General features: G+C 45.7%; 1 protein-coding gene across 1 annotated transcript in view; it reads left to right on the top strand.

Annotated features, from left to right (window-relative positions):
- The window catches only part of Kif5c (kinesin family member 5C), a 159,914-nt gene that overhangs the window by 58,850 nt on the left and 73,804 nt on the right, over nt 1-27,260 (top strand). Inside the window, exons 4-10 of the mRNA XM_005346393.3 lie at nt 5,468-5,572; nt 9,685-9,733; nt 10,010-10,065; nt 10,804-10,891; nt 14,351-14,475; nt 16,721-16,825; nt 17,174-17,322. Of these exons, the coding sequence (XP_005346450.1) occupies nt 5,468-5,572; nt 9,685-9,733; nt 10,010-10,065; nt 10,804-10,891; nt 14,351-14,475; nt 16,721-16,825; nt 17,174-17,322 (677 nt within the window). The remainder of the gene's footprint in view (nt 1-5,467; nt 5,573-9,684; nt 9,734-10,009; nt 10,066-10,803; nt 10,892-14,350; nt 14,476-16,720; nt 16,826-17,173; nt 17,323-27,260) is intronic.

A 27,260-nucleotide genomic window follows, 5' to 3' on the forward strand; every position in this document is an offset into this window, starting at 1 on the left:
AAGAGGTGGCCCTGCTCATGCTTTGACTGTGTAGCTTGCTGGCTTCAGGCTGTCTCCCAAACGGTGACCCTTTATTGCCTCCTTTCCTGGTTTTTGCTGGTTTTTGCTTGGGATTCCTGAAGGCCTTTGGTGCTGGCTAATCTATCCAAAGGCTAGCCCCCCCTGATGGTGAGGAGAGGCGAGGATGGTTATTCTATGACATAGCACCGAGCACATTTGGGAAATTCAGCTTACAAATAGCAGGGCAGGATGAATCTTTTATCCTTCAAGCTAAGGTTTTTTTCCTTCCTGACTCCCTCCTGGGAGCAGCATGAGGTGGCTGTTGCAGAATAGGTTCAGCTCATGAATCATTCCTATTGAAGAGGAGATTTCAAAGGCATGAGGCTACAGGCTTCAGAGCTTGGATGTTCTGGGTGCTGAGTCGAGTGTAGGGAGGGGTGCTGGGGGAATCTTGTTTCTGTTGTGTTGACTTTCTTTTGCCCGTTTTGCAGAAGACAAAGTGGCCTGGAGACCGTGCGGATTAAAGAAGCATGAGGTTTATTTGCCGCCTCTTCTCCATCAGGACTGTTGCCCCAAACATGGGCTATGTTAGCTAGGTGTCTCCACACCTCACACCCCCTAGCAGTACAGAAGACCTGGGCTTAGTTTCTCCTCTCTCCAGTTTGCCTCTTTTAAGGGCCCCCAGGCCCTTGACCTTGCAGGCGCTGGCAAAGTTTAGTTGCTTATGGTTCCCAGCCCCGCCTTTTTTGAAGATGGAGGATGGGGCTAATGGAGTGGAAGAAGGAGAGAGCATGTTCTCAAAGGGAATCTTTTAATTTTTAGTTTTTTTGGAAAATTAGTAAGGTGTGTGTAACATGCAAGAAAAACCCTTTACTATTTTAAATCTTCAGGCTATTAAGGAATGCTTACTAGAGAGAATTCTAAGCTCTGGGATTAATTTATCATTGAGAAATATAAAGTATTTGCTAAATGTCAGAAACTTAAAAACTGTAAACATTAAGAGAGACTGTCCTACAAAGGGCGACTCTGGAAGACAGTGACTGGGTGAAGGTGCTGGGGAGGGGGTGTGCCTGTCCTTCAGTGCTGGCGTGGGGACACTTTGTAAAATGAGATTCTCTGGGGCCTTTGGTACCTTTGCAGTGTAAATTCAACTCGTCTGTCTTAAGCACACTCCTGGGGGACCTAAGGGGAACTGGATTCTACACTGTCATTTGAGTTCTCCAAATTCTGTCACCTCTGTCTATTTGTCAGTTGTCCTGAGTTACTTCTTTGCTGTGAGGTCCTCCTGCAGCTGGGAGGAGCTGGCTGAATCTCTTCCCTGTCACCCGGCACCCCTCCTCCCCGCACTGGACCCTGTTCTTCTGTAGGTGCTGGCAGACTGGGAAAGGTAGAGGGTCTGCTAAGCGGAGACCAGAGGAAAGAGGTCTCTGCAAGCTGCAGTCTTAGACTGTAGGAAACAGAAATTCAGGACCCTGGAATGCAGTTAAAGAAGAAATGCTTGGCAGGGTTTGTGTCTCCTAAAAGGAGGAGTTCATAGATTCAGAAATTGCACACAGTGATCTTTCAGAGGCATTCAGGAGGGATGTTAGTTCCCTGAGGGAACCGACTGTCACATTTTGAAGCAGTTTTTCATTTTTTCTTAATCCCCCTACTTTGGGTCTGGCATCCAGTGGTGTTGCCTTTATCTTCTGTTAAAGAGACCAACACACAATCCTCCATAAAATTGGAAAGATTAGCTTCTCATGATGCTGCATTTAAGGGGGATTTTCAGGTAAAAATAGAACCCACTGGCCAAGACTAGTCCTGAGGATGGTAGACCACGTCACACAAGAACCATGGGCTTGTCAGGAGGATTTGCAGGTTCCTAGAGAGAGTGTTGAGTGCTGGCTACAGACAGGCATGGGGTGAGATCTGCCATTTCTTGGACTTCGTCTGATGCTAGGCAGGCTGTCACGTGGTGGTTCGTGGTGATGCCCTCAGTGGCCCTCTTGAGAGCGCCTGGGAGATGACTGGGGTCACCTTGCGGTTTTGCTTCTGTTCAGAGGGACATCTGGAGGCTAGAGGAATCATGTAGTCTTTCCGGCCACCTTGTAAAGCAGCCTAATGATTCCTAACGAATGTGCTCACACATGGCAGGCCGCTTGCTTCTCATCTACAGTGTTTGAGGAAACGGTGGAAGCCAGCGAGGCTGCTGGCAGAGGACAAAGGGGGGCTTGTTGAGTGGCCAGCAGACTGTGTCTTTTTCCCCCTCTGTACCTGTTCCTGGAAGGCTACATTCAGCTGGAAAAGTGTCTGAAGAGCGTCATACAGAACACAGCTATAAAGTGCTCATCCTGTTTGCTCTCTTGGAGGAGCTACAGATAGGAGCTCACTTCTTTGTACTGTGCCTCCCTTATCCCTGAGCCAGACTACACTTTGGCTGACTTTGACAGGGCTTGCTTGTTCTCAGTTCCTGGTTTTGCTGCTGCCAGCTCACCCCTGCTGCCCACAGCCTCTGTTCAGCCTAGATTTCAATCATCCCACACATCTATACATCCCATACATCCCATACATCTCCCAGGGAAGCCATCTCTTGTACCTCAGCTGTAAGGGCCTTCACGCTCACTGAATTCACCTCTGTTTATAGCCTGATGACTGCATTGTGTCTGAGCATGTATGTTTCATTTGGAAGCAGTTAACTTGGAAACAGTAAGCTCTTTATATACACACAGACACAGACTCAGACACTCCATATATATTATGCATACTCTTTCCATATATGTCACACACGGGCATTCTACATGCAGCACACACATCTTCCACATACATATAATATAAACACAGACACAACACATTTATGCACTGGCACTCCATATATACATACATATATATACATACGCTATACACACATTCCATATTCGCCACACAGAAAACATATACCATACAGATATCCTTCACATATATGCATCATAAACATATACATTATACCTCCCATATATATACATGAATGAACGAAATTTATGCCCTGACAATGTTGAAGCACGCATGGGCAGCCCGTATATGGCGGTTCTGTTGAACTTGTCTATATTGGATTTCATGGTCTAAGTTGATGAGGACAACTGACCAGGTCTCTTTCTTAAAAGGGCACCAGACCTCATTCCAGACAGTTGTGAGCTGCCATGTGGTTGCTGGGAATTGAACTCAGAACCTTTGGAGGAACAGGCAGTGCTCTTAACCACTGAGCCATCTCCACACACATGTTATAAATCTCTCTTCACACTGCCACATAACAAATAGACACATATCTTATGTACATCACACATTCCCATATATCACACATGTATTCCACAAGCACAGTCTCAACTCCCCATATACTATTAATATCATACACACACTCTCCCTGCCCTGGGAGGGAGGCTAATTTTAAGTCAGGAATCAATAAAAGATGGTCTGTTGGGAGAGAACGACCTAGGAAAACACATTTGCGTCAATTATAAATGACTTTTAGATTACCAGTTTCTCTTCTCTGGTTGGTGGAGCACTAAGAAGAAGCTAGAGGGTTATCATGGATTATTCAAGAGCCCTGGAGATTTGAGTAGAAAAGACTTTTGATTGACTGAATGGGGCAGTGAGCCTTAACGGGAAGAAAATCTGTCTTTTTATCGTAGGAATCTTTTGCTAATAGTCTCTGTAGTGTCGAGACCATGGCCAAGGTGTGTTTGGTTTGTGTTTGTGATGGACTACGTGATTTAAATGTGGTCAGGATTTTGAAAGCCCGAGTCTCAGTTCTGTGGTGCTGTTTTCCTACAATAACATGCTGTACTAGCCTGGAGTAGAACACTGTTCTAGGACTGCTGAGGTCACCGAGCCCCACCCCAGCTTAGAGAGAGCCTGTTGGGAGCTGCGTATTAGAACGCTAACGTTTGCTTAGTCCTCATGACGGGAACACTTTATGGATTCTATTGAACTTAAACTCTGCACTAATTTTAAGCAGCAAGTACTTTGCCAAGTCTCCTGAGTGTTAGGCCAATTCTATTTTTAGTGTGTCTAGAACCAAACTAAAACACAATGTAAATACATCATCTGACATATTGTTCTTGATAGTCGAGGGCAGCATGCCAGGATAGCCAGAGAGGAGAGTAACCCAGCAGGTCTGAATTCTGCACCCACGTTGCATTTTAATAGAGTAGAAAGTCAGCAGATGATGTGATAAGAAATTATGACACCAAGCCTTTAATGCCTCTGACCTCGTGGGCTCTTGCTTTTGCAAACTCAAATGTTGACTTAGAAGACCCTGATGAGGGCATTGTATGATGAAGACTGGAAGGAAAAGGGGCTTCATAAGTTGGCGTCCCAGCACTGGGCAGCTCTGCCCCAGGTGTCTGCGTCTAATTGGTAAAGCTTGTTGGGCATCCCCCAGGACTGAGGAGAAAACTGGTTTTGTGTTGTTCCTAGAGGTTTATAACTCCCAAAGAGTCTAAAAAACTTCTTCAGGTGTTCAGTCACAGCAGAGCTGCAGGCTGTGTCTATGGACAGGTAGATTGTGTCCATGGACATGTGGGAGAGGACTTGAGTATTCAAGAGAAGATTCTGTGGAGCTGTGTTCCTTAAGGTCACACCAAAACCATGGCTTTAAACCCTTCAGGATCCCTTTGGAAGGAATTGCAGGCTATTGTCTCTCCCACTCCCTCTGAGTGATCCCAGGGCTCCCCACATCCCCAGCCAGTGTGGCATCTTTTAAGAGTCGTCATAGGTGGAAAAAGAAATTTTAGACATTAAAAGTGGATTTAGTAATGTTCAAAGAGAGTATTTATCCCTCTATCCTTCTACCTGCAAGGTAAAATGAATAAAAGTGGTTAAAAAAAAACTAATTCAGGCTGAGAATTATAGATTTCAAAAAGAAATCGATGGAATGAATTTTTTTGGCTGGCTTGAAAAATAATCCTGAAGAAGATACTTTGAGAGTGAAGATTTTAGAAATTTTTGAACAATGATTAATTATCCTTTCTTTCTCACGGTGATTTTATTCAGGATTAGTTTACCTGGGCGTGGTAGTTCTGACCAATTCGTAAATATTACAAGTTTAGCTAAAGCAAGCCCATTCCCTCTCCCATTCACCCTCTCATTGCCTGTGTGCCTTTAGATTTGCAAGGGTGGGCTGGGCTGGCACGCACAGCCAGGACAGCCCTCTGCTGGATACAAAGGGGAACACATTGTGTACTCAGGTGGATTCCCCAGGGAGCCCACAGCCTATATGTGGGTGCTTCCTGTTTTGTAGCTAGGACTAATGCCTGTTTTAAGCCCTTCCTACTAATCTTTCTACAAACTTCTGTTTGTTGTACAGCACCCAAGCAAAACATAACCCACAAAATCAACTTGGATTTTTACAGCTGAAACAACATTATTTGAGAAATGAAGACTCCCGTTCCTCTCCCATGTATCTCCCAACACTCTTTTGACTGCTGGTGTTTGTATCTTTCACTCACAGGGGAAGTTGCATGATCCTCAACTGATGGGTATCATACCGAGGATCGCACATGATATTTTTGATCATATCTATTCCATGGATGAGAACCTGGAGTTTCACATCAAGGTAAGCGCTTTTCACTAAGAACAAGACAGGACTCTAGGTCCTAAGTCACGTTTCTCAGTCTTCTTCCTTTCAAATAGACATGAAAGATGGTCTCTTTTAATTCAAGTATCTTTCTATGGGAAGCTGACCCTACCTGTACTGTTAATGACTTGGGTCAGTACCAAGCTTTTGGAATGGTTTGCTTGAAGTAGCAACATAAGGAAGGCATGAGCTCCCTCCAGGAGGGAATCATCTTACTCATCACCTGGGCTCTCCCCATGACCCTATGAATGTCTGAAGATAGGCCAGGAATATGTCTCTGTGTGGGCTAGGACACCATTCCCCAATATGAAGTCCATGGAACGCAATCCCTTGTGTTTCCAATTGGGGAGCTGGCAGAGAAAAATATATGGCCAAAGAAACTCAAAAAAATACCTTGTTGACCAGTGCTCAACTTAGGACAAGTTCATGCGCTGTCTTGAATCGTGTGTCTCTCAAAGGGAGTGCGCACTCCCCACCCGACTCATAAGGTAGAGACTATGTGGCTGGTTGGGGCAGGCTGTGGAGATCAGGGCATTCCAACCTGGGTTTCCCTTTCTTTTTAAAATTAAAAAAAAAATGAGATGTAGTTCAGATGGCATAAAAATAATCCTTTATAAACATAATTTTGTGGAATTTAGTATATTCCCCAAACTGTACACCGATCATCCTTATCTAAAACTTTAATATTTCCTCCACCCCTGAAACAAACTGTACCTTCTATCCCTTCTTTTCAACACTTTCATTTGCCTCTTTCCTTTTGCTTGGGAGGTTCTTGGGCAGCGTGGCAGCCCCTTGTCTGCATTCTCCCAGGAAGGCGGCCCAACCTAGAGCAGTCCCTGCCCTGCTTTTGTGTGCCCAGATACACACGGTGTCTGGGTCTCCATCTGTGTGACCAGGGCAGGGAAGGGAGATTGTTCTAAGGAGGCTTAGAGCTGAGTAGATCAGCGGTCCTGAAAGCTTGAACATCAGTCCGCACGACCACCCAGTGGGTTAGTCACGAGGAAGCTGAAGCTCAAACCCAGACAGAGGATCTAAATAAACCCTGGCACCAAACTGATACTCAGCACCTATTTCATTGTATGGGAGTTTTTTTCTGGCCTGGTGAGGTGGCTCAGTGGATAAAGCATTTGCTGCCAAGCCTGACAGCCCAAGTTGAATCCTTGAGCACCACGGGGTGGAAGAGAACTGACTCCCCCAGGTCATTCTCCACCCGCTCCCCAGAGCTCACATGCCCCAGGGCCCTGCCCTTTCCACCCCCACACAAAATAAACAAACGCCTGCAGTAATCAAACACTTTCCACCTCCCCCCTTATTTATTTCTACAACAAATTGTTCCCGAATTTACATTCCAAAAGGCCACTGCTGGCTGTTTGCCCAATTATGAATTACATTCCGCATGTCACGTGTGCGCGTGCGCTGGTTAAAGCTTGCTTCTACCGCTAGCAGGCTTCCTCATCTGAGGCTACAGCCCTTTGATGGGCTCAAGATTTAGAGGCTTAGTGCCTCTTTAAGGCTGTTTACGCCGACACCCTTTACACGACTGCAGAGGTCTTAAGTGATAATCCTGAATAAGATGTTAAACCAATTACTGCCCTGGAACTAGTGTCTTGTGTCAGAATCTTATTATGATGAAGAGCGGGTGCTGGCTTGAAATGGTGGGGGAGGGGAAGAATAGTTCCTCCGTCTCTAGAGTGAAATCTCACCGTGCAGGTTCCGATTGTGCATTTCGTGGTTGAGCTTGATTTCTTATTAATAAGAATTGTCAGTGGATAATTTATTAGCCGTGCAGACTCTGCGCTCTGAACTTACATGCTAACAGGCTAAACCAAAAGAGGCCCGATTAAGGCAGGATTGAAAATCTGCTCCTTAAGGCATCCCACAAAGGTTTGGAATGTTATTTCTGATCGTGCTGTTGTCCATCACCAAGCAGTGCCTATTGGTGTTCCTTCTGTCTGGTCTCACAAGGCATTTGAAATAACAATAAAATTTGACGCCTCACAAAAGCAGAAATTAACAATCAGAATTTGATTTTAACTTGTATTAAATATGAATAGGAATTTAATTGCCAGACTTGGCAGTACATGTTTTTTTTAGATGTAATTAATTTTTTTCTGTAATTTGTTGAAGTAAAATTACATGCTTAGGATCTCCAAAGTTGAGGGCGACTGTAATCAAAATGCATTGTATGAAAGTATAAAAAATATTAAATTAAAAAAAATTCAGAGATAGTGGGAAATTGTAGGGGCAATCAGGAACTTGAATAGGTTGGCACCAGAATGGGGTGCCAAGGAGGCCTGGTTAGAGATGACTACACTGGGCTTTGAGGACTGGACTCTGGGGAATTGGCAACGTGAAAGATTAGAGAGAACAGTTAGGGCTGGCTTCGCTCAGACGTACAGTACAATTGTGCCTTGCATGTGCGAGGCCCTGGGTTTAAGCCCCGAGAAAATCCTCTAGACAGCCAGAGCAAATTAACAAAAACAAAGAACTGGGAGGACAGGGCGGGGAGCCTTCTGCCAGTCAGGAGTGTCAGGAGAGAGGCAATGAGGAGTTGGGCAGATGAACAGGTAGGAGTTATTGCAGGTACAGGCATCCAGGAGCAGACACCACAACACCAGCTGCCGCTTGTAGATTTCAAAGCAAGGATCTCAAAGATACCAGGAACTGCGAAGTGGGAGGTTCCAGATGGTGGCACACAAGAGATAATGAGCCAGGGCTAAGCTGGGAGAGACATTAGTGCCCGGGCCAGGAGTTCCCCAAACTAGAGGTAGGGTTTGTCCAATCCTGAAGTTTCACCTGGGTAGGCAGTGCCCAGATTTCCAGTAGTCATAATCATGGCTGTCCTAACGATGGGATATATCCTGAGAACTGTGAGATAATTTTATCATTTTGTAAGCATCATAGATAACTTAAGTCAAACAAGGAATCTATGCTATCACTAGACAATATGATTTATGGGACTGCTACCATAATACAGTCGCTTGTGTAATGTCACGTACCCCATGTCTATGTTTTTTTTGTCCATTCTCTTATTTGTATTTCAAAGATGCTTATGAATTTGGGGGGAAGTTTATCTTGGAGGAAAGAGTCAGATAGAAACAGTGTGCAGAATCCAGGAGAGATTTTTTTTTCCCACTAATGGCTTTATTTGCCATATCAGGAAATTGAGGCTATATGTACATTAAATCCCTCAGAACTCATTCTCAGTTTAAGCATTTTATTACTTCAGCTAACAGACAAATCACCTGGGAATTTAGAAGCCAATTTCTGGATTCTAGTATCTACGACATTGCTCTAGTACCACTGTGGTAGTTGTCAGGGCTCTCCAGTTCTGTATCGCTATTGATGTAGTTGGGTCCGGGCTAAGGTTTGAGAATAATTATTTAGAAGGCTTCCTTTTCCTGAAAGGGTGTGATCCCCCTTTGTTTGTCTTTGGTTTTTGAGATGGAGTATCATTCTGCATTCCTGGCTGGCCTAGGTTCACGGCAGTCCTCTTGCTCAGCCCTCTGACCTCGGATGACAGGCATAAGCCATCACACCTGGCCAGTCATCTTCACTAAGCCACATTTGTCCCAACCCTTCGAAGACTCCCATCCTGGCTGCCTTCCGCCGCACTCTCCCAGGTGTCTTCTGAGCCCCTGGAGTCCCAAGCATCCTTAGTGTCTCCCTGCTTCCTTCACATTAACGTGGAAGTTGTGTTCCCCTGGGTCTGATGAGGTCGTGGCATCATGCAGTCGTTTGAGGTCTAGATGAACATCACTGGTTTAGGATGCTTTCTCTTGTGACTGTGACCACACATGGGCATTATTTGGTGTTCAGCTAAGGTGAAACTTAGGTCCTCTTGTAAGAAGCTGTCTAGCACTTGAGTGGAGTCCAGAGGAGCCAACAGTGTGGAGCTCGAGAGTGGTCCATGTTTGACAGGTAGTCACAATGACCCGGCAGGAGGAGCACATGAGTTCTATGCTTACGACTCCAATACTCACTTAGTGTCCACTTTTTCAACCACAACAAAAGCTTTCATGAATTTAGTAGTGATATTTTTGAAACGTGGTACGGTATTTCTATTCCAATTTCAATTTCTCTTTACCTAGGTTTCCTATTTTGAGATCTACTTGGACAAAATCAGGGACTTGCTTGACGGTAAGCTCCCCCTGAATGTGGCTGTGGTGTGTGCTCTATATTCGAAGCCCGGGGGGGGGGGCGGGGTTGAGATGAGTTAGGGCACTTCTGCCTGGGCAGCTGATGAGAATTTAGAGAGATGTTTGCCTTCGGGCTCTGTGCTCTTCTCAGCTTGAACTTGCAAATAATGAAAGGACTGGACTTGCCTGTCTTCTTTAAGCATGGCTGTTCTTCCTGCAGTACAGGGTTTTAAACTTTCCTTTTCTTCTTGCATGCCATCGGCTTTTGTCACGACAGTGTCTAAGACCAACTTGGCTGTCCACGAAGATAAAAACAGAGTCCCCTATGTAAAGGTATGAGAAGGGTTGGGGGTGATGCCACTGACTTCTCTCTCGCCGGTGACTGTCCAAATAATTATTACATGAGCGCTATAAAGAGTAGCCAAAAGGCATTGTTAACCCTGAGCCTTATCTATAATATTGATCTGCTATGAAAATCAACATTCAGCTGCTTCATCTGTAGCTTTCCTATATGTAAATTATTTTTATTATGTTTTTGTGCTGGGATCTAACCCAGTGCTTCGTGTATAAGCTATGAGCTATTATACACAGCCTTCTTTAGGAATGCTATTATCTAAATAGTATTATTTAGTATTGCTCATCTTAAAGAGGTTTGGGGGTTGAATGCAATGGTTTATGATTTGTACTTCATAGAAGTAGCATCCTGTGCACTCTGTTGATGTCTGAAATGGTAAAGAGGAAGTCCGTTCGCATTTCTTCTCCTCTCATAGATTTTTCTTTTTCTTTTCTGTCCCCTGAAAGTCTCTCTGTAGGGTATGAACACAGCTTAAAAAGCATTTCCTCCAGCTTTATATCTCGGGGCCAGCTTTCTAGTTTCTAGTTTCCCGGGGCTAGCTAGCTCCTACTTCTCTTTAATGTAGAATCCAAGCCCCAGGCAAGGCGGCGGAAACACAGAGCACCTGTCCTGCTTATCTGTGCCTTTAGGAAAAAAGGAGGGGGGGAGCTGCTTTAAAATGCTGTTGTTTTTCAGCTGTTGTACTGGCCCACCTGACCTACTTCTGACTCTTGCAGGGGTGCACGGAGAGGTTCGTGTCAAGCCCCGAGGAGGTCATGGATGTGATAGATGAGGGCAAAGCAAACCGACACGTGGCTGTGACAAGTAAGTGCGGTGGTGATGTTCGTGTTGTCATGTGGAATCCTGGTAGCTGCCCTCTGTGCAGGACGGCTTGGTGATGAGGTACACGTGCTGTTTGCAGGGGAAGGCAGCAGAGAGCTATGAGCAAACCGACCCCGGCCCATGTGCAGGGGGAGTGTGTGTAGTACTCCGAGGTCTTGTTGGGTGAGATTCCTTGGGCTCTGATAACAGGTTTTTTTTTAAAAAAACAAAAAAAACAAAAAAAAAACTGAGCCGGGCGATGGTGGCGCACGCCTTTAATCCCAGCACTCGGGAGGCAGAGGCAGGCGGATCTCTGTGAGTTCGAGACCAGCCTGGTCTACAGAGCGAGTTCCAGGACAGGCTCCAAAGCCACAGAGAAACCCTGTCTTGAAAAACCAAAAAAAAAAAAAAAATCTGAGCTAATAAATTCGTGTCCAACTCAAGGAAAAACTACTGGGCTTCTTCCTCTGTGGACAGATAAATGCAAAGGGGGAGTCAGAATAGAGCCGGCAGCTTCCAGGAAATCCCTGCAGCACAGGCTTACAGCAGACATGCTTGCAGAAGCTAACATGCTGGGCAGCGCGCCTGCGCCTGTGTCACGTGTCCGGGAGCTGCACATACGTATTGGAGCAGCCGAGGCTCTAGACTAGGGCTGTCCTTTCTAAAGGGATATGGACCAAGAAGTATAAGTTCACACAGAGCTGAAAGAACTAAGAATTTCTAGTTTGGGGAAGTAAAAAAAATCAGGAGAGGATGTGGGCAGTGCAGTGCATCAATGTCCGCCTGGGTTCTGATGCTGAGGAAATGTGATGTGCGCTGAGGCAGGCTTGCCAGCTGCCCCAGGTGAAGCCTGCTGCCGAGGAAGGGAGCGAAGTTACTGACCAGAAGAGATTCTAGCTGGGCGGTGGTGGCGCATGCCTTTAATCCCAGTACTCACTCGGGAGGCAGAGGCAAGTGAATCTCTGTGGGGTCGAGGCCAGCCTGGTCTACAAGAGCTAGTTCCAGGACAGGCTCCAACGCTACAGAGAAACTCTGTCTTGAAAAACCAAATGAGAGAGAGGGGGGTGGGGGGGGGGCTAGCTGTAGTAGAGGACTGATCTAGACTCTTGTAGCAGCTGGTGTAAGGCTTCTCCGTGGATGGACTGCAGGTCTGTGATCCAGAAACTGAAATTCTTAGCCTCCTGTAGCTTGTCAGATGACGCTCATGGATGGGGCAGTTTTCAGAGCTGACGTAGGCTTGCATACAGTCTAGGAAAACACTGATTCTTTCTGTTCTGACAGAAACTTGCATGGACACAAGGAAACTTTCTCGCCGTTTCTTAAGCTGTCAGTCACGAATCATTTACAGTGTGCCAGCATTGGCTGGTAGCTTCAGAGCTGAGGGGCTACGACGTTTCTAGTGTTGCTAGCATTCCGTCAAGTTGTGAGTGCGTGTGTGTTCATGCGTGCCTGTGTATAGATGTGCTTGAGGGAGTGGCTTCTCCCTGACATGTGGGCCCTGGAAACTGAACTCAGACATCAGACTTGACAGCAAGCATCTTTTCCCCTTGAGTCAGCCCGTCAGCCCCCGTTTCTATTTCAGTGCGGCAAGTATATTTAACAGTGCTCTGGTGTTGGGTCCATTTGCATTGTGGGCAACATCCTACCATCTGTCTCCACAACGCTTCCCAATCTTCCTCAGCGGAGACCTGAACTCAGGTTCTCACGCCAGTGCAGAGGGAGCTTTACTCTCTGTCCATCTCCGCAGCTCCCGTTTTACTTTTCGAGATCAGCTTGACTCTCCAGGATGTTGTGCGAATCTATATGAATTTTAAAATTTTAGGATTGATTCTTCTATTTCTGTATACAATAATCATTGAGATTGAGTTGCATTGAGTAGATTATTTTGGCTAATGTTTACATTGGTCTTTACGTGTATCCATGTGTGGTATATGATAGCAGGATCCCATGCAGGCAGGTCCGTGTGCATGTTGTGTGTGTGTGTGTGTGTGTGTGTGTGTGTGTGTGTGTGTGTGTGTGTAGGCCTGAGGCTGATGTTGTTCAATCCTAATATTTTCTTTATCTTGAGGCAGCCTCTCTCACTGATCTGTTTCTGCCTTCCGGGGCTAGGATTGCAGATGGCTGCCAGGCCTGCCCAGCTTACCTGGGTTCTGGGACTCCAAACTCCCGACCTCATGCTCACACAACAAAACTTTATCTTTTAAAGCCGTCTCCTCAACCCCGATTTTGATGCTTAACACTATTTAATCTTTTAATAATTTATCAGGAGACTCTATTTCCATTCATCTGTATCTGTTTTAACATCTTTTCGGTTTCTTGGGATTTTGTTTGTTTTTGTTTTATTTCGAGTCAGAGTTTCTCTGTAGTTTCTCTGGGGCCTGTCCTGGAACTAGCTCTTGTAAACCAGGCTGGCTTCGAACTCAGATCTGTCTGCCTCTGCCTCCCAAGCACTGGAATTAAAGACGTGCACCACCATCACCCAGCTGTTTTAATATCTTTTAAGCAACATTTTATAGCTTTTGTCTAAAAACCTATCATTTTCTTTAAATTTATTCTTAAGTATTTTATCTTTTCTATTGTTATCATAAATAATTTTTTGTCTGAATATTTCAGGCCAGGCATTGTTAGTAATATATAGAAACATAAATGCCCTTTACATGTTGACTTTGTAGCATGCAATGTTGCCAAATTTGTTTGTTATTTGTGGCTTTTTGGGGGGTGGGTTTTCTACACAGAGATTCTCAGTGTAGCCCTGGCTGTCCTGGAACTCACCCTGTAGACCAGATTGTCCTTGAACTCAGAGACCTGCCTGCTTCTACTTCCCCGGTGCTGGGATTAAAGGCTCAGCATTTGGAATTTTTAAAATGGGATCCTCAGAATTTTTAGGAACAATCTGATAAGATGTTGTTTGAGAGATGACAAAAGTTGAATGGGACATTTGTGGGCTTTGGTGGAAAAGGTACCCTGACCTAATAAAGCACATTTAATCCCGGAGGCCTCTTTGTGGGTTATAGAGTTATGTGTCTTAATCTTCAAGTTTATGATAGACCTGGTAATACAAGCTACACATATGAGTAGGAAGAACTGTATCAGACACTACACCATGGTACAGTCCGAGGGTTTCCATGGGACCGTCAGGGAAGCTGTGAGCTTCTTGGTGAGATTAGAGCATCATATGGGATACAGGGTTTCAGGCCGACTCTGGGCATCTATTATCTTAAACTGCTCACCAAGGTTAGGTTAATTCCTTTGTTACTTGAAGACGTTGTAAATCTATCATCTCTGGAATGAGTGTCTTTTTTTTTTCTTTTTCTGTTTTGAAAGAAGCAACAGTGGGTCCCAATACACTCGCCCGCAGAGAACTTCCACGGTGGGCCATGACTGGCTGCGGTTTGGAGAGCAGAGGTTGGCTGCCTCTGCTCCCGTGTTCTCTGTAGAGCAGTGAACCATTTTTCATTTCAGACATGAATGAACACAGCTCAAGGAGCCACAGCATCTTCCTGATTAACATTAAACAAGAGAATGTGGAGACGGAGAAAAAACTCAGTGGGAAGCTGTATTTGGTTGATTTGGCTGGGAGTGAAAAGGTAATTGGTTCTTATTTATATTATCTATAATTTCCCCGTTATTTGCTCAAGTATACAGTTGTATAATTTTTGTGCCTTTTACTCCGTTTTTTTGTTTTTTTTTTTTTTTTTTTTTTAAAGAGATTTAAAATGTTGAGGCATGCAACTGTCAAATTTTTCTCATTTCCTTTTCGGGTTCAAAAGTTCATTTGTGCTTAGTAGGGCCTGTGCGTTAAGAAGGTGTTAGTATGATTTCGCCTAGAAAGGCAGCAGCTCAGAGGTGGGAGGGACACTCTTAGGATGGGGGAACCGTCTGTTGTATGGACTCCAGTGGGCTAGGAAGGGCTCTGCCTCTGGAGCATGGTGGTCCTGCTGCAGCGTTGCCTTGCTAGCTAAGGAAAAGTCTGGAATCTTTTCCACCCAGTATTCCAGTTCTACCGGGAGCGGGTCTGAAGCCACAGTCCCCTATGAGTGACACTGGTTCCTTCCCGTTAGGAAACTTTCTGTGATTTTGTTGTAACTCACTTTACATACCTGTAGTCAATTCTGTGCCCCCAGGAACTGGCTAAGACCGCGTGCGTCCAGAATCACCATCTTCCCCTCCCAGCCCCCTCCACAGCCACAGGGGATGGTCCCTCTGCCACAGTCTGGCAGGACACAACCCCTTTAGACAGCATCATAGAGCTAGTTCACACGCACAATGCCTCTTCCTGCACTCGTCAGTGATGTCACCTGGATGTCCTCATCAGGCTCCCTGGCTGTCCAGGTGGTTGCCACTTACTGCCATTTACAGCTTCACACTACTAAGTTCCTGACCGCTGGCTATGGCCACGAATTTCCATGTAAGTCATGGCTGTTTGGATTGTCCTCGAATTTGCCTGTGTCCCAATGAGAAAAACATTGGATATTCCTGGCTGGGCATCTCAAATGTTCTATGTGTGAGCTGGTTATGTTCCCGGTCACTCGCCAGGATGAAGGGAGCATCGTTCAGCTCTCTCCTGACCACTAACTTGACTGCCATGTCCGGCACAGGCCCATGCAGAGAGTCACGTGGAGACGGGTTATTTTGGACTGAAGTACCCCTGACAACTGCCTCCTGCTGGTGGCTGGCACTTCTTCATGGCACTTACGAGATATTTCAAGTGTCTCTCCTGTAGTTTTGTTGGTTCCTCTGTTTTCTTTTTCCCCAGACGACTCTGTATGTGTGGACTGTCTTAAGAACAGAGCTCTGGGCTTTAGTTCCCACCACCCCACGGGGCCGTTCTTCCCTTAGGTTGGCCAAGTGACATCTCTGGAGTGCATTTTCCTTGCCTGTCAATGGAAGGTGATAGATAGCCCTACTCTGAATATTTCATGGAGTTAAGATGCTCAAATTAGAGATCATCTAAAAACTCCTGCAGTCGGCTGCTGCTTTTCGTGGCCCATCACTCCGTGATGTCTCTGTCTGCGAGCAAGCTGCCTTCTGCAGCTCCAGGATAGAAGAAGGCTGTCCTCTTTTCAGAGGTCCCTCCCCACCATAAGCATTTCCCTATGTCACTGGGGGGGAAGGGCTCTCCTTCAATATGTATTTGAAGTCCATCTTTGTCCAGTTCAAAGTTATTTCTCAGCTTTAATTTTTTTTCTTCTTAAAAAAAATGGCAGGTTTTATAAACCCCTCCACCTAGAGTAAATGCTGTAAATGTGAGATTATCTGGACTAACGCAGTAGAGGAGGCACTGTGTGTGGAGGGCTGTAGGAGAAAAGCAAATTTATAGAGCAGCACACATCCCCTTGTCTTTTCAGACCTCCCTAAGTCTTTCGCATTTGAGATATCCTTCCTTCCTTCCCTGAGTTCCCCCCTCGCTCCCTCCTTGCTCCAGAAGCAAACAGAGAAGGAATGGAGTCAGAGCACCAATGTCTCTGCCGGAAATTGGGCTCGTTAGTGTTTTCCTCCCTGTGCCCCACGGACCCCGTCTGACTGGGAGGCTGTGGTTTAGTCCCCCAGGACCCAGCTCACCGCGGTAACGGTACTCCAGGAGCCTGGTTTTCTTGGATGGATGTCCCCCAGGGAAGTATCTACAGTTCTCCCACTTGGGGCATTCCAGCCATTCCATTAAAACTCAATTGAGAGGAAAATGACAGCGGGAAAGATCAAATCCTCAGCTTCAGGCTCCAGGGACAGCGGGATCGTTGTGGTTCTTACGCTCATCCCCGGCTTTCCTCCATGAGTTTGCATTTTCTGCTCTCTGTTGCTCCTGGCCTCACTGCTGTTTCTATCCACTGGTAGGTCAGCAAAACTGGTGCCGAGGGAGCTGTTCTTGATGAAGCTAAAAATATCAACAAGTCTTTGTCTGCTCTTGGAAATGTGATCTCTGCCTTGGCAGAAGGGACAGTAAGTAGTCCTGTCGCCATCTATTAAATAGTTTTATGGGAAGCGGCCTTTGGGGTTTATGTGTTCTCTTTGCCACATATCCCAGCCATTCATTTGTTTTCCTCTTTGGAAGAGAGCAGAGGGATTCCTGGCTGGGGCACTTGTTGCCGGGAGATCTGCTCCACTAGAAATTATGAACGGTGATGCTAACTTCCAGTGATATGGGTCACAGAATGGACATTTCTTGGCAAGAGCCAAAGACCTGGCTGCAAATTCTTATTCCTCGTGTTTCTAAGTTTGGCTCGCTTGCTTCTGTAGTTTTTCTTTGAATGAGCTCTCAAAAGCAATCCTCCTTCTCTTCTTAACTAGAAAACACATGTGCCATACCGGGACAGCAAGATGACTCGGATTCTCCAGGACTCTCTGGGTGGGAACTGTAGGACCACAATTGTCATTTGCTGTTCTCCTTCAGTCTTCAATGAAGCCGAGACCAAGTCCACGCTGATGTTTGGACAGAGGTGCGTGTGTGTGTGGGGGGGGGTGTCTCAGAACCCATGCTCTGAACTAGGTTATGTCTTAGGTGTGGATGGCTTGGGGCAATGGTCAGAAGAGCAAATAATTATTACATTGCTTCTAGCAGATGATCTGTAAACTTGAAGTTTTATTGACTGGGGCTACAGGGATTATGTTTTCAGTAGTGGTCAGGAATGTGCCTGTGGGAAGAGTGATGTTGAACAAAACAAAACACCCAACTCGTTGGTGCAATAGCTTTTGCTCTTCATGGACGTGAAGCTAGGCCTTTAGCTCTATATAATTTCACGTACATAAATCTGAAGGTTGATAACGATCTTTAAGTCTGGAATCTGGGATCCATTGCAAAGTTGTTCATAAAAAACAACCAGAGACTTAGATAAAGGCCCAGGAGAGGCAAGAATAACGGAGGAAAGGAATCAGATGCATTGACTCCAAGGGTGGGAGGCGTGGGGTGTGTGGAGGAAAGGGGTGTGGGATCACCACCTCCTGGCTGTTTGAAAGGCCCGAGTCGACATGCCCTGCCTCTGTGGACTTCAGCAGGTGGGCGAGGCTGAAGGGTTTGCTAATGAAAGCAATCTTCCCATGCGTGGGTGGGTTCTTACCTTCCTTGCCTTTCTTAACACACTCTTTTTTACCTACCGTGTCCTGCTGCCCACAGCTGACCTTCAGTCTTGTTTGCTTAGATTGCTAAACCCCTTCTTCTCAGCTGTGCTTTTGTCGGGGGGGGGGGGGGGGGTGGAGGGGTTGGTTTCCTAAGCCTGTAGTGTTGAGGTTTTGGATGATCTGAGTATCTTTGGTACGTACACTGGGCTGAGCGGGAACAGATGTGGGCTCGCCTACCTTTGCTATGCCCAGTACTAGACAACTGATGAGCTGTGTCTGTGGCCCTTACTGTCTTGAGTATCAGTGGGGTTCCTGGTACTCCCTTGCTTGAGTCCTAGGAGTATGTGTCCAATGATCATTCCCAAGAAGTAGTTTCAGATGGGGCAGATGGGGTAGGCATTCTCTATGGGAAGTTGTTACGTGTTTGAACTGAATCACATCCCTGTCTTTTCCTGAGCCTCCACAGAACATAGAATTATTCCGCTGTGGCACCTGTGGGCTCTCTAAACAATAACTGTGTTAAAATGTTGTAGAACTGGGTTGGGCTCCTTTGCTTCCTCCAAACTGACTTTCTTGATTAGGCTAACATTTGAGGCAGTGGTATTGCAGTCGGGTGACACCTTTGCTTCCTGGCCATTGAGCCATTCTCTCCTTGACTTCGCTGAGCATCACATCTCTTGGCTGTTGAGATTGAGTGGTTCCTTGCAAGAGCTTTTGGGAGGATGATTGAGCTTCTGGCATCATCGCTTTGACAATGTCTGGAACGGAGGAGGTTACTGATTTCAAGCTCACCTTCTTCGACCTTACACTCCAGCAGTATTGAGGGCCGGAAGGTCATAGTTGTGGCTAAGACTAGCCTGGAAGTAAGAAATAGCCTTGTGATATAAGGGACTGATTTGAAGGAAATAGAATTTCACTTCTGGCACTAATGGGTAAAGAAGTACTGTAGGTAATTTAGGATTCTGGGAAATAAAATGTAACATCAAATATGTTTCCAGATGAAATAGTTGGTCAGACAGCAGACAGTACATTTGCCATTGGCATCTGCTTTCCAGCATGGGGAATATACAGTAGGTGATTAATAAGAATATGTTTAGTGAACAAGACAGCAAGTGAGCCTCAAGTTCATGGTGCAGGGTTCTTGCTGAGCGGATCATCACAGTCCTACTGATCTGTCATTAGATCTAGTGATCAGGAATATGTGATAGTTTGTTCCTTTTCTCTCTGTCTGCGTATTAAGTGGCCCTGTAAGGATAGTGGATTTTTCTGTGGGACTTCTATCTGCTTTATTAATTATATTCATTGGACCCAATTACACAACAGACATGGGTCCGAACACCAGGTTAGATATTGGATCTGATCGCTAATAAGATTGAACTCAGAAACTTTGAACTCAGAGAAGCTGCCAGGTGTGTCCCAAGAGTCAGATAGCCAGCGTTCGTTTTGCTCTTGTCGAAGAACCTTGAGCAGTGTAAGTTCTGCAATTCTCTCAAGGATGCAAGGGAAGTATGTATGTTTCCTGGGCTGGATAAACAGCAGCATGTGCTTTGAAACTGTACAAAGGCAACAGGGTCTACAGGTGCCTGAGGGTACCCTGCAAAGAGCCTAGCCAGTTTTCCTTAAGATTCTAGGTTTAGTACTGGATTCAAACAAAAAGAGTCCACACTGTCTAGGTCTTATTTGTTCAAGCTTGTCCCTTTAGCTAACTGAGTGCCCAGCATTCCACCAGTGCAGAGGCAGACAGTTCTACCTATGTGCCAGAGAACAGCAGGTAGTCCAGATACCTGAAAATCAAACGCCACATTAAAACATTTTGTGAATTTTTTTTGTTTCTAGACTCCAGAATTTTATTCTTTAGCTTTCAATTACTCCTTTTGATGTTTTTCTTACATTTTTTTCAAAAAAAGCTATTTGCAACTTTCAGATGTGTGAACTCAAATCTGTAAGTCTGTTTAACGTGTCTTGATTTGGTTGGAGATGGGTGAAGGAAAGAGGGCCTTGAGGGACCCACCAGTCAGTGCAGGAAGGCCTGAGTCAGTGTACCTTGGGCCAGCACAGATAATTCCGTCTGTTTGCATGTTGAATGTGAACGGGAATTGATACTTCGAGAAGAGTAATGGTCTTTGTGTCCTGGTGTGCACTGCTATCAAAGACAAACGATGCCGTCATTTGAATGAAGCTGCCTGCCATAGCAACAGCTGGATTCTGCAGAGACCGAAGAGTGTACATGTAAAATTCATGGCACAACAATGCACGGACAAATTACCCGCAGAGACAGAGCGAGCAGTTTGGCTAAGGCACACACTTAGGTGCACTTGACATAAACCAAGATTTAACTCACCTCTGATGGCGAGCCTGTTGCTGGCACACCGGTGGGTAATGGAAGCTCTTACAGGAAGAGATACTGTGTGGTGTAAGTTTAACTAAACGCCAGCTCTTCACTGGTCATCAAGGTTTTCATCCCTCCTCATGGACTGGCCCTTTCCCCCAGAAGCAGGGAGCCCTTTCCAGGCCTGGAGGGTGCGTTGGAGCAGAGGTGTGTTCTGAGGAAAGTGTAGGTGTTTATGCAGCAGCTGAGACCCAGGGCAGATCGGAAGTTGAGATGTGATGTTAATTTCACACCCAAATACATGACTAGGCTCTTTACTCAAACACCGATCTAGTTATTGCTCTGACAGTATTTTTTAGATGGTTGGTTAATGGTTGTACTCAGCTGACCAAGTCAAGTAGATGACCCTGGGCATGGTCCATCCTCTGACCATTCGGAGGCCTTGAAAACCAAAACCTGGGGTTTCCCAGGAAGAATCGAAGACCAGAATACAGTTGTACCTGCATTTCCAGCTGGCAGCTTGGACCTGACTTAGCTTTGATGGCCCCCACAGACAGACACACGGGCCAGTTTCCTTAGAAAACTAAAAGAAGAAACCGTTGTATGTCTATTGGGGTCTATAGCCCTATCCCTCTGTTTCCTTGATAACCCCTGACAGATGGAGATAGATACCAGGACTACCCTCCTGCCCTCCGCAGAGGGCCCTGCTGTCTCCCTCATTTTCTCCTCTTTCTTCCTACTTTCCTCTTGCTCTCTCCCAACACTTACTGTATAAAGCATGAATTACAGAATTTTATATGCATGAAAGTGTGGGGTTTTCCAGAGCTCCCTTATTCAAGTACCAGCATTTTCTGGAACACCTGGAGAGCAAAGGAAGATGCTGAAGCTAGCAGCACCAAGAACCTGCATCCTCAGCTCTTTAAGGAGGCCAAGAGTGGTCAGAGGAGACTCTAAAGATAGCCAGTGTGCTTGTAGTTCAAAAACGTTGCCAGGGAATGTAAGTAGAAGTGATCAATGAAGAAACAGGCAAGGACTACACCCTGAGACTTGGCAGGGTGTAGAGCCAGCCCGGCCACTGACTGGCAGTCTTCTCGGATGCATGAAAAGCTTTCTTTAAGTGCGCATGATGGAGACGTCTTCAGTGTCAGGTGCGGGTGCTCAGCCTCACTCAGCTGTTGAAGTAGACGTGCTTACTCCTCTCAGAGCCTGAGAGTGTGCCTCTTCATGGGTGAACTGGACCCTCGGGGACGGGAGGGCTTGGCGGGCTGGGGGGTGCTGGGAATTTGATGATGCTTGAGAGCAGAAGGTGGCTGTCTTCTTTGCATTCCGGGGAGACTCTTTAAAGAGAACCATCTCAGTGTTTGCACCCAGGTGAAGGTGTGCTGCATTCCCAGATCACTGCTGTTTTCCCTGAAGCGTTAGCTTCAAGGGCCTTTGAAAGAAACTTGGCCTCATTCCTCCCTGGAGGGAGATGAGATCTGATACCCAGCAAACCCAGACGACACATGACTGAAGTGGTATTTGAATCTCTGTAGCAAGGCAATGCAAGACAAACTGTAAAACAGACACCATAGGCATCCATACAGTGGGCTTTGTGTTGCCAAGTGGATCTTCTTTTAGGGCAGAACTAATACTGAATATGGATTCTTCCCCCCAAGGAGCTATGGTTAGGAGTTTGTTCAGGGCTGACTGGGGTTCCAGCTGTAAACAGGCAAATGTGTCAGCACACATTAGGGTCAATCACAGGCTCTTGCAGTTTCAGTGGTAAATAGTTCGGATACAGCTCTAGAGGGCCACTGGCGTGTTCCCCTCTGTCGTAGAGATAGCATCCCCATCTGATCTGGCTGCACTTTGCTCCTTTTGCCATGATGTTTGCATAACAACAACCTATCATGTGAGACTATGTCACCCTCGTGATGTCTAATCCATCTTATGTGTATAAACACACTCTGTGATGCTGGCACAATGCTTCCTGAGGGATTTCTGAATAAACCCTATTTTGAAGCAATGTATGACTGTTAGGCTTTAGAAAAAAATGATAAAACTGGCCTTAAGATTCTTCCTGTCTTAGTCGGTTCGTGTGTGGCTGTGAACTAACTGAAATTCTCTTGCAAGCTAAGGTGAGCAGAAAAGGCACGTATCTGTTTCTGTACTGTGTTCCAAGGCATGGGTGCCAGGATCCATGTTGACTTACCATGTCTAAGTCTCCATGTAATGCTCTGTAGTGTGATTCTAGGCAATAAATAAGTGGGATTAAACAACAACAACAACAACAACAACAACAAAATATAAAAGATCCAGGAAGTGAAAGCCTTTTGACAGTCTCTAAAGAAAATGAAAATGAGGATCGTTCTTGAGTATGTTTGAGGAGAGGGTTTATTGTAGATATGAGGGAGAGTTCAGCCAGAGGCATCTGGAAGGGTCCAGACTGAACTAGTCCATGAGAAAAGAGGTGGGGGTTGAGGAGGTGGGAATGGCGAGAGAGGAAGAGAAGAGGAGAGAGGGCAAGTGGGCCAAGAGGGGAGCCAAGGACCAAGAGTGTGTGGCCAAAATGGCAAGTTTATACTGAAAGAAGGTGGGTGAAGGGAAGGGCAGCCCTTGAGCTGAAGAAGTTAGGTAGGAGACAGGATGAGACACGGTGGGATGAGCCACAAGGTCCTGAGTGAGCCTGGGTTTCTTTGGAATCTGACATGTGTACAGGGCAAAACCATTTTGCGTGGGGCCTGCCGTGGCACTTGGCTGATATACCCAGTGACACTCCATTGGAGGAAACTGATTTTCCCAATCCTAGCAGGCATCAATTGCAAATAGCTTCTTGGTTAGGGGTAGGACTTTATGTCCACCTCCCCTTTTCCCTGTGCCGAGACTCTGTGTGGTCTGAACCCATGCAGGGCTTGTGTGTGCAGTCACAGGCTCTGTGAGCTCATCTGTGCATCAACCGTGTTGTATCCGGAAGACTCCGTCTTTTGGATGCTATGTTGTTTTTGTTTTGTTTTGGCATTTTTATATATTTTGGGGGTTTATTTTGAGGTTTTTCTTTTGAAATTATAATCACATCATTTTTCCCTTTCGCTTTCTCCCTTCAAACTCCAGTAAACCTTCCTTGTTCTCTGTCAAGGTCATGTTGTTAATGACTGTTACATAAAATCCATAAAAGTTAAAAAAAAAAACGAGTCTCTTGAATAAAAAGATTTATTTTCAATCATAATAATGATAGTCCACCTCTTTAATCCCAGCTCTCAGAGGCAGACACAGGCAAATCTCTGAACCTGAGGCCAATCTAGTCGACTTAGTGAGTTCCAGGACAGTCAGTGCTACACAGAGAGAGCCAGGATAGGTTTGTGTACAGCATGCATGCCTGGTGCCCAAGAGGACCAGAAGAGGGCATTGGATCCCCTGGAACTGGAGTGACAGATGGCCGAGAGTGCTGGGAACCGAACTTGGGTCCTCTGCAGGAGCAGGAAGTGCTTTCTCCTGAGTCATTGCTCTAGCCAGCCCGGGGCTCTGATGTGGGTTTTACCTTGTTTTGATTGCTTTTTATTTATTGGCTTTATAATTTTTTTCACACAATATATGTTGATCATCTTTCCCCTTCCCCAACTCCTCTTAGATCCCCCCACCTTCCTCCCCATTCGACTTCATTCTTTGTCTCAAGGCCTTGAGGCCTCAACTCTACATGAAGGCAACTAGGGAGTGCTGAGCATGGGAGAATCAGTCTTCTCTGAGGAGATCACAGCGATTGTTTATCTGACACCAAATGGTCAGCCCTGACAACATGCATGCGAATAACGTTACACAGACAGCATAGTCTGTGTTTAGAAACAGATACGTGGATTTTCCATCGTGCATTCCGATTCCACTCATCTCTGCCCTTGCAACCCTTCCCCTCAAAACAAACTCAAAAAACAAAACAAAACATAGCAAAACAGAAAAGAAGAGAGAGAGAGAGAGAGAGAGAGAGAGAGAGAGAGAGAGAGAGAGAGAATCTTGCTGTGGGGTGGCCTGCTGAGACACATGTTTACTCTATAGTTCATCCACCATTACTTACAAGTGTCCATTGCCACAAGTCATTGGGCTGCCCAAGGCCTTTGGCTTCTGCTATACCACTGATCTCACCGGGGCTTCTCCTGGACATCCCCTTGTCCTGGATGATGGAGATCCTGCTGTCTTGGATCTGTAGGTTTGTCTCCTTTACCTGCTCCAACAGTTCACAGATGAGGTGGATGCTGGAGTGGGCCAACTCATAGCCCTGGTTCTGGGCCTGGGTGGTAGCTGGGCTGGTCAGCCCACCAGCTTTCTCTCATTGTTACTACACAGACGAGCTCTCCAGTACTGCCTGGGCTACCTCACCCAGCGTGGCCTACAGCAATGGGGCCCTTTCTCCTGCTTCAGGTCTTCAAATCTGGGTCACCCACACTCACACCACCAGGGTCAAGGTGCAGGGCCCTCTCTCACAATTGCTGTAGGGGGCATATAGGGAGGTCAGCTCTTCTCTTAACCCAATAGCCCACTTAGTTGTATAAACACACTCTAAGATCCCACTATGTAGCCTAGAGCGGTGGCGCATAGCTGGGCATGCGTGGGAGGAAAGGCTGTCAGCACAGCTAAAGGTAGGGACCAATGATCATTGGGATTACTCAGCTCAGATATGCTGGAGTTCGTGGGGAAAGGACAGAGAGATTGCTGCTATCCCACATTGCTTTACTTCTGGTCTCTTAGGAGAAGGAGCACTGAGAACCTTTTATTCGCCCTTCAGGATTAATTCCAGCCGTCCTAGGCAGGAGAATATTTGTTCTATTAAGAAAAACCCTCTGGGCACAGAAATTCAATTTCTCTTTTAGTATTTGTGGTTTGTTCCACAGTGTGGAAATGCTTGCATCTGATGTGTTTCCTTTCCTTTTAAAAATTATATTTGGATTAATTCCTTAAGAATGTCACACAATGTATTTTGATCCTATTCACTTTCCATTCTTCCCCTAATTCTTCTCAGATCCACCCCTCACCCCCAACTCCTCCCAACTTTGTGTCCTCTTTTTTTTTTTTAATAACTTGAAGGATCCAATTTGTGCTGCATACACACACACACACACACACACACACACACACACACACACACACACTTATATGTATTTATGGGTGGTGTATAGTAGACCTACCAGGGCCACATCCTTGGAGAACTCAACTGTCACTCTCCAGAAGCCATCAGCTGTCAGAAGCCCCTCAGTTAATGATAGGGCCTGGCTTGCAAGGTGGGTCTCTTCTTCCGTGCTAGGATGCCGTTCGTATGCAGGTCTTGTGAAGGCCATAGCTGCAGTGAGCTCATGGAGTCAGCAGTCTTGTCCTGTCTGGAAGATGGTGTCTCTCATGGCGGCCCCAATCTCTTGCTCTTAGAATATTTCCACCACCTCTTTTGTGATGGTCCTTGAACCTAAGTGTGAGGGTCATATACATATACCAATAGTGGGTGAGAGTGTCATAGACACACTTTGCGCTTTGAACAGTTAGGGTCTCTGGGTTAACTCCTGAACAGGAACCTTTGTGTTTCTTTAAATGTCTCTCATGAGGACAGAGAGCAGCACTATTTAATATATAGGCACAGGGATATAAGTTTAGAGATCAGTTTGATACTACGTCTGTTGAGCAAAATGATAACAGTAGGTCACCCCTGGGACATGTGTGCTCCCCAAGCATGGGTTCTTGGCCAGATTCATAGTGCCAGGTATATGTTTTCTCCTGTGGAACAGACTTCAAATTCAATCAGACATCAGTTAATTACGCCCAGATGGTTCATGCCACCTTTGTACCAGTTGGCATGTGCACAGCACTGGTCATTGTGGTGTTCACAGCTGGGAAGGCTACTGATGACTTCACACCCCAGCAGCCTACATAGCACCTTCCTCTCCTGCAAAATGGAGCCAGCAGAAAGGAAGCTTCTTGGTCCTATTTGACCAAAGTGTGTGGTATCTTCAGCAACAGGGTCTTAGCCCCAAGTTCTGGTGGCCAACCAAGGCCAGTGGTAGTAGCCTGTGTTGTTTCTGGAGAGGTCTCTGGGTTACCCCTACCTGCATAACTCAATGGAAGGCAGCCCATGTCTGACACTAGGCTTTGTGTTTGGCATCCTATGGCCCATAAGAAGAGAGTTAGCCTTTGTGTAGGGCAACTCCAATTAAACTCTTTTATATGAATACGTGTATATACTTAGGAAGCTTCTAAAATGGGCTTCCATATAGCTTTTCTAAACATCCTTAGAGTTAATTATCCTTCCTCCTCTACCTTCCTCTCCCATTCAAACACAGGTGATAATGGAAGGCGAGGGAGGTTTAGGTGGGAGTGTGTTGCTTTCTATATAAGTTTACTTCTGCAGCTCATTTTTATTGGATATAGCATGCATATAGTAAAATGCATAAGCTTAATGCGAATAACTTATAAGCATTTACAAATGCACAGAAACATGTAACCACCTCCCACTGCCTTAGAAGCCTTCCTCTTGCACCCGCTTAGCCAGTGCTATGTGCACAACAGTAGGCACCATCCCGACTTCAGTCTGCATGGATTGGAATTGCAGGCCTTTGAACCTCACGTGCATAAGACCACACAGTACTGTTTTTATCCAGCCCCTTTTTCGTATCATTATATCTGGGGAACTCATTCACAGTGTTTGGGTGTAGCAGTTTTGTGTATAGTTATATAGTATCCTATTGAATGTATTTATTGTATTGTTGGTAAGAGTTTGGGCTGCTTTCAGTTAGGGGTTCTTATCAACATTACAGGTATCGGCTGCCTGTGTCCCTATTATCTGTTAGGTAAGAATAGATATGGGTCATAGGGTGTGGCATATAGTTTTAGTCGGCCTTACAAACCAAGTTTCTAAAATTATAGTAACAATTTATACTCATAGTAGATCGCCAGAGGTAAAATCATTGTTCTTTCTCATGAATTAGCTCTTCTTCTTCTTTTTTTTTTTTATTAAATTTTATTATTCAATTAAGG

This window comes from Microtus ochrogaster, chromosome 4, assembly GCF_000317375.1.
Source record: "Microtus ochrogaster isolate Prairie Vole_2 chromosome 4, MicOch1.0, whole genome shotgun sequence".
In the NCBI taxonomy this organism is placed as follows: domain Eukaryota; kingdom Metazoa; phylum Chordata; class Mammalia; order Rodentia; family Cricetidae; genus Microtus; species Microtus ochrogaster.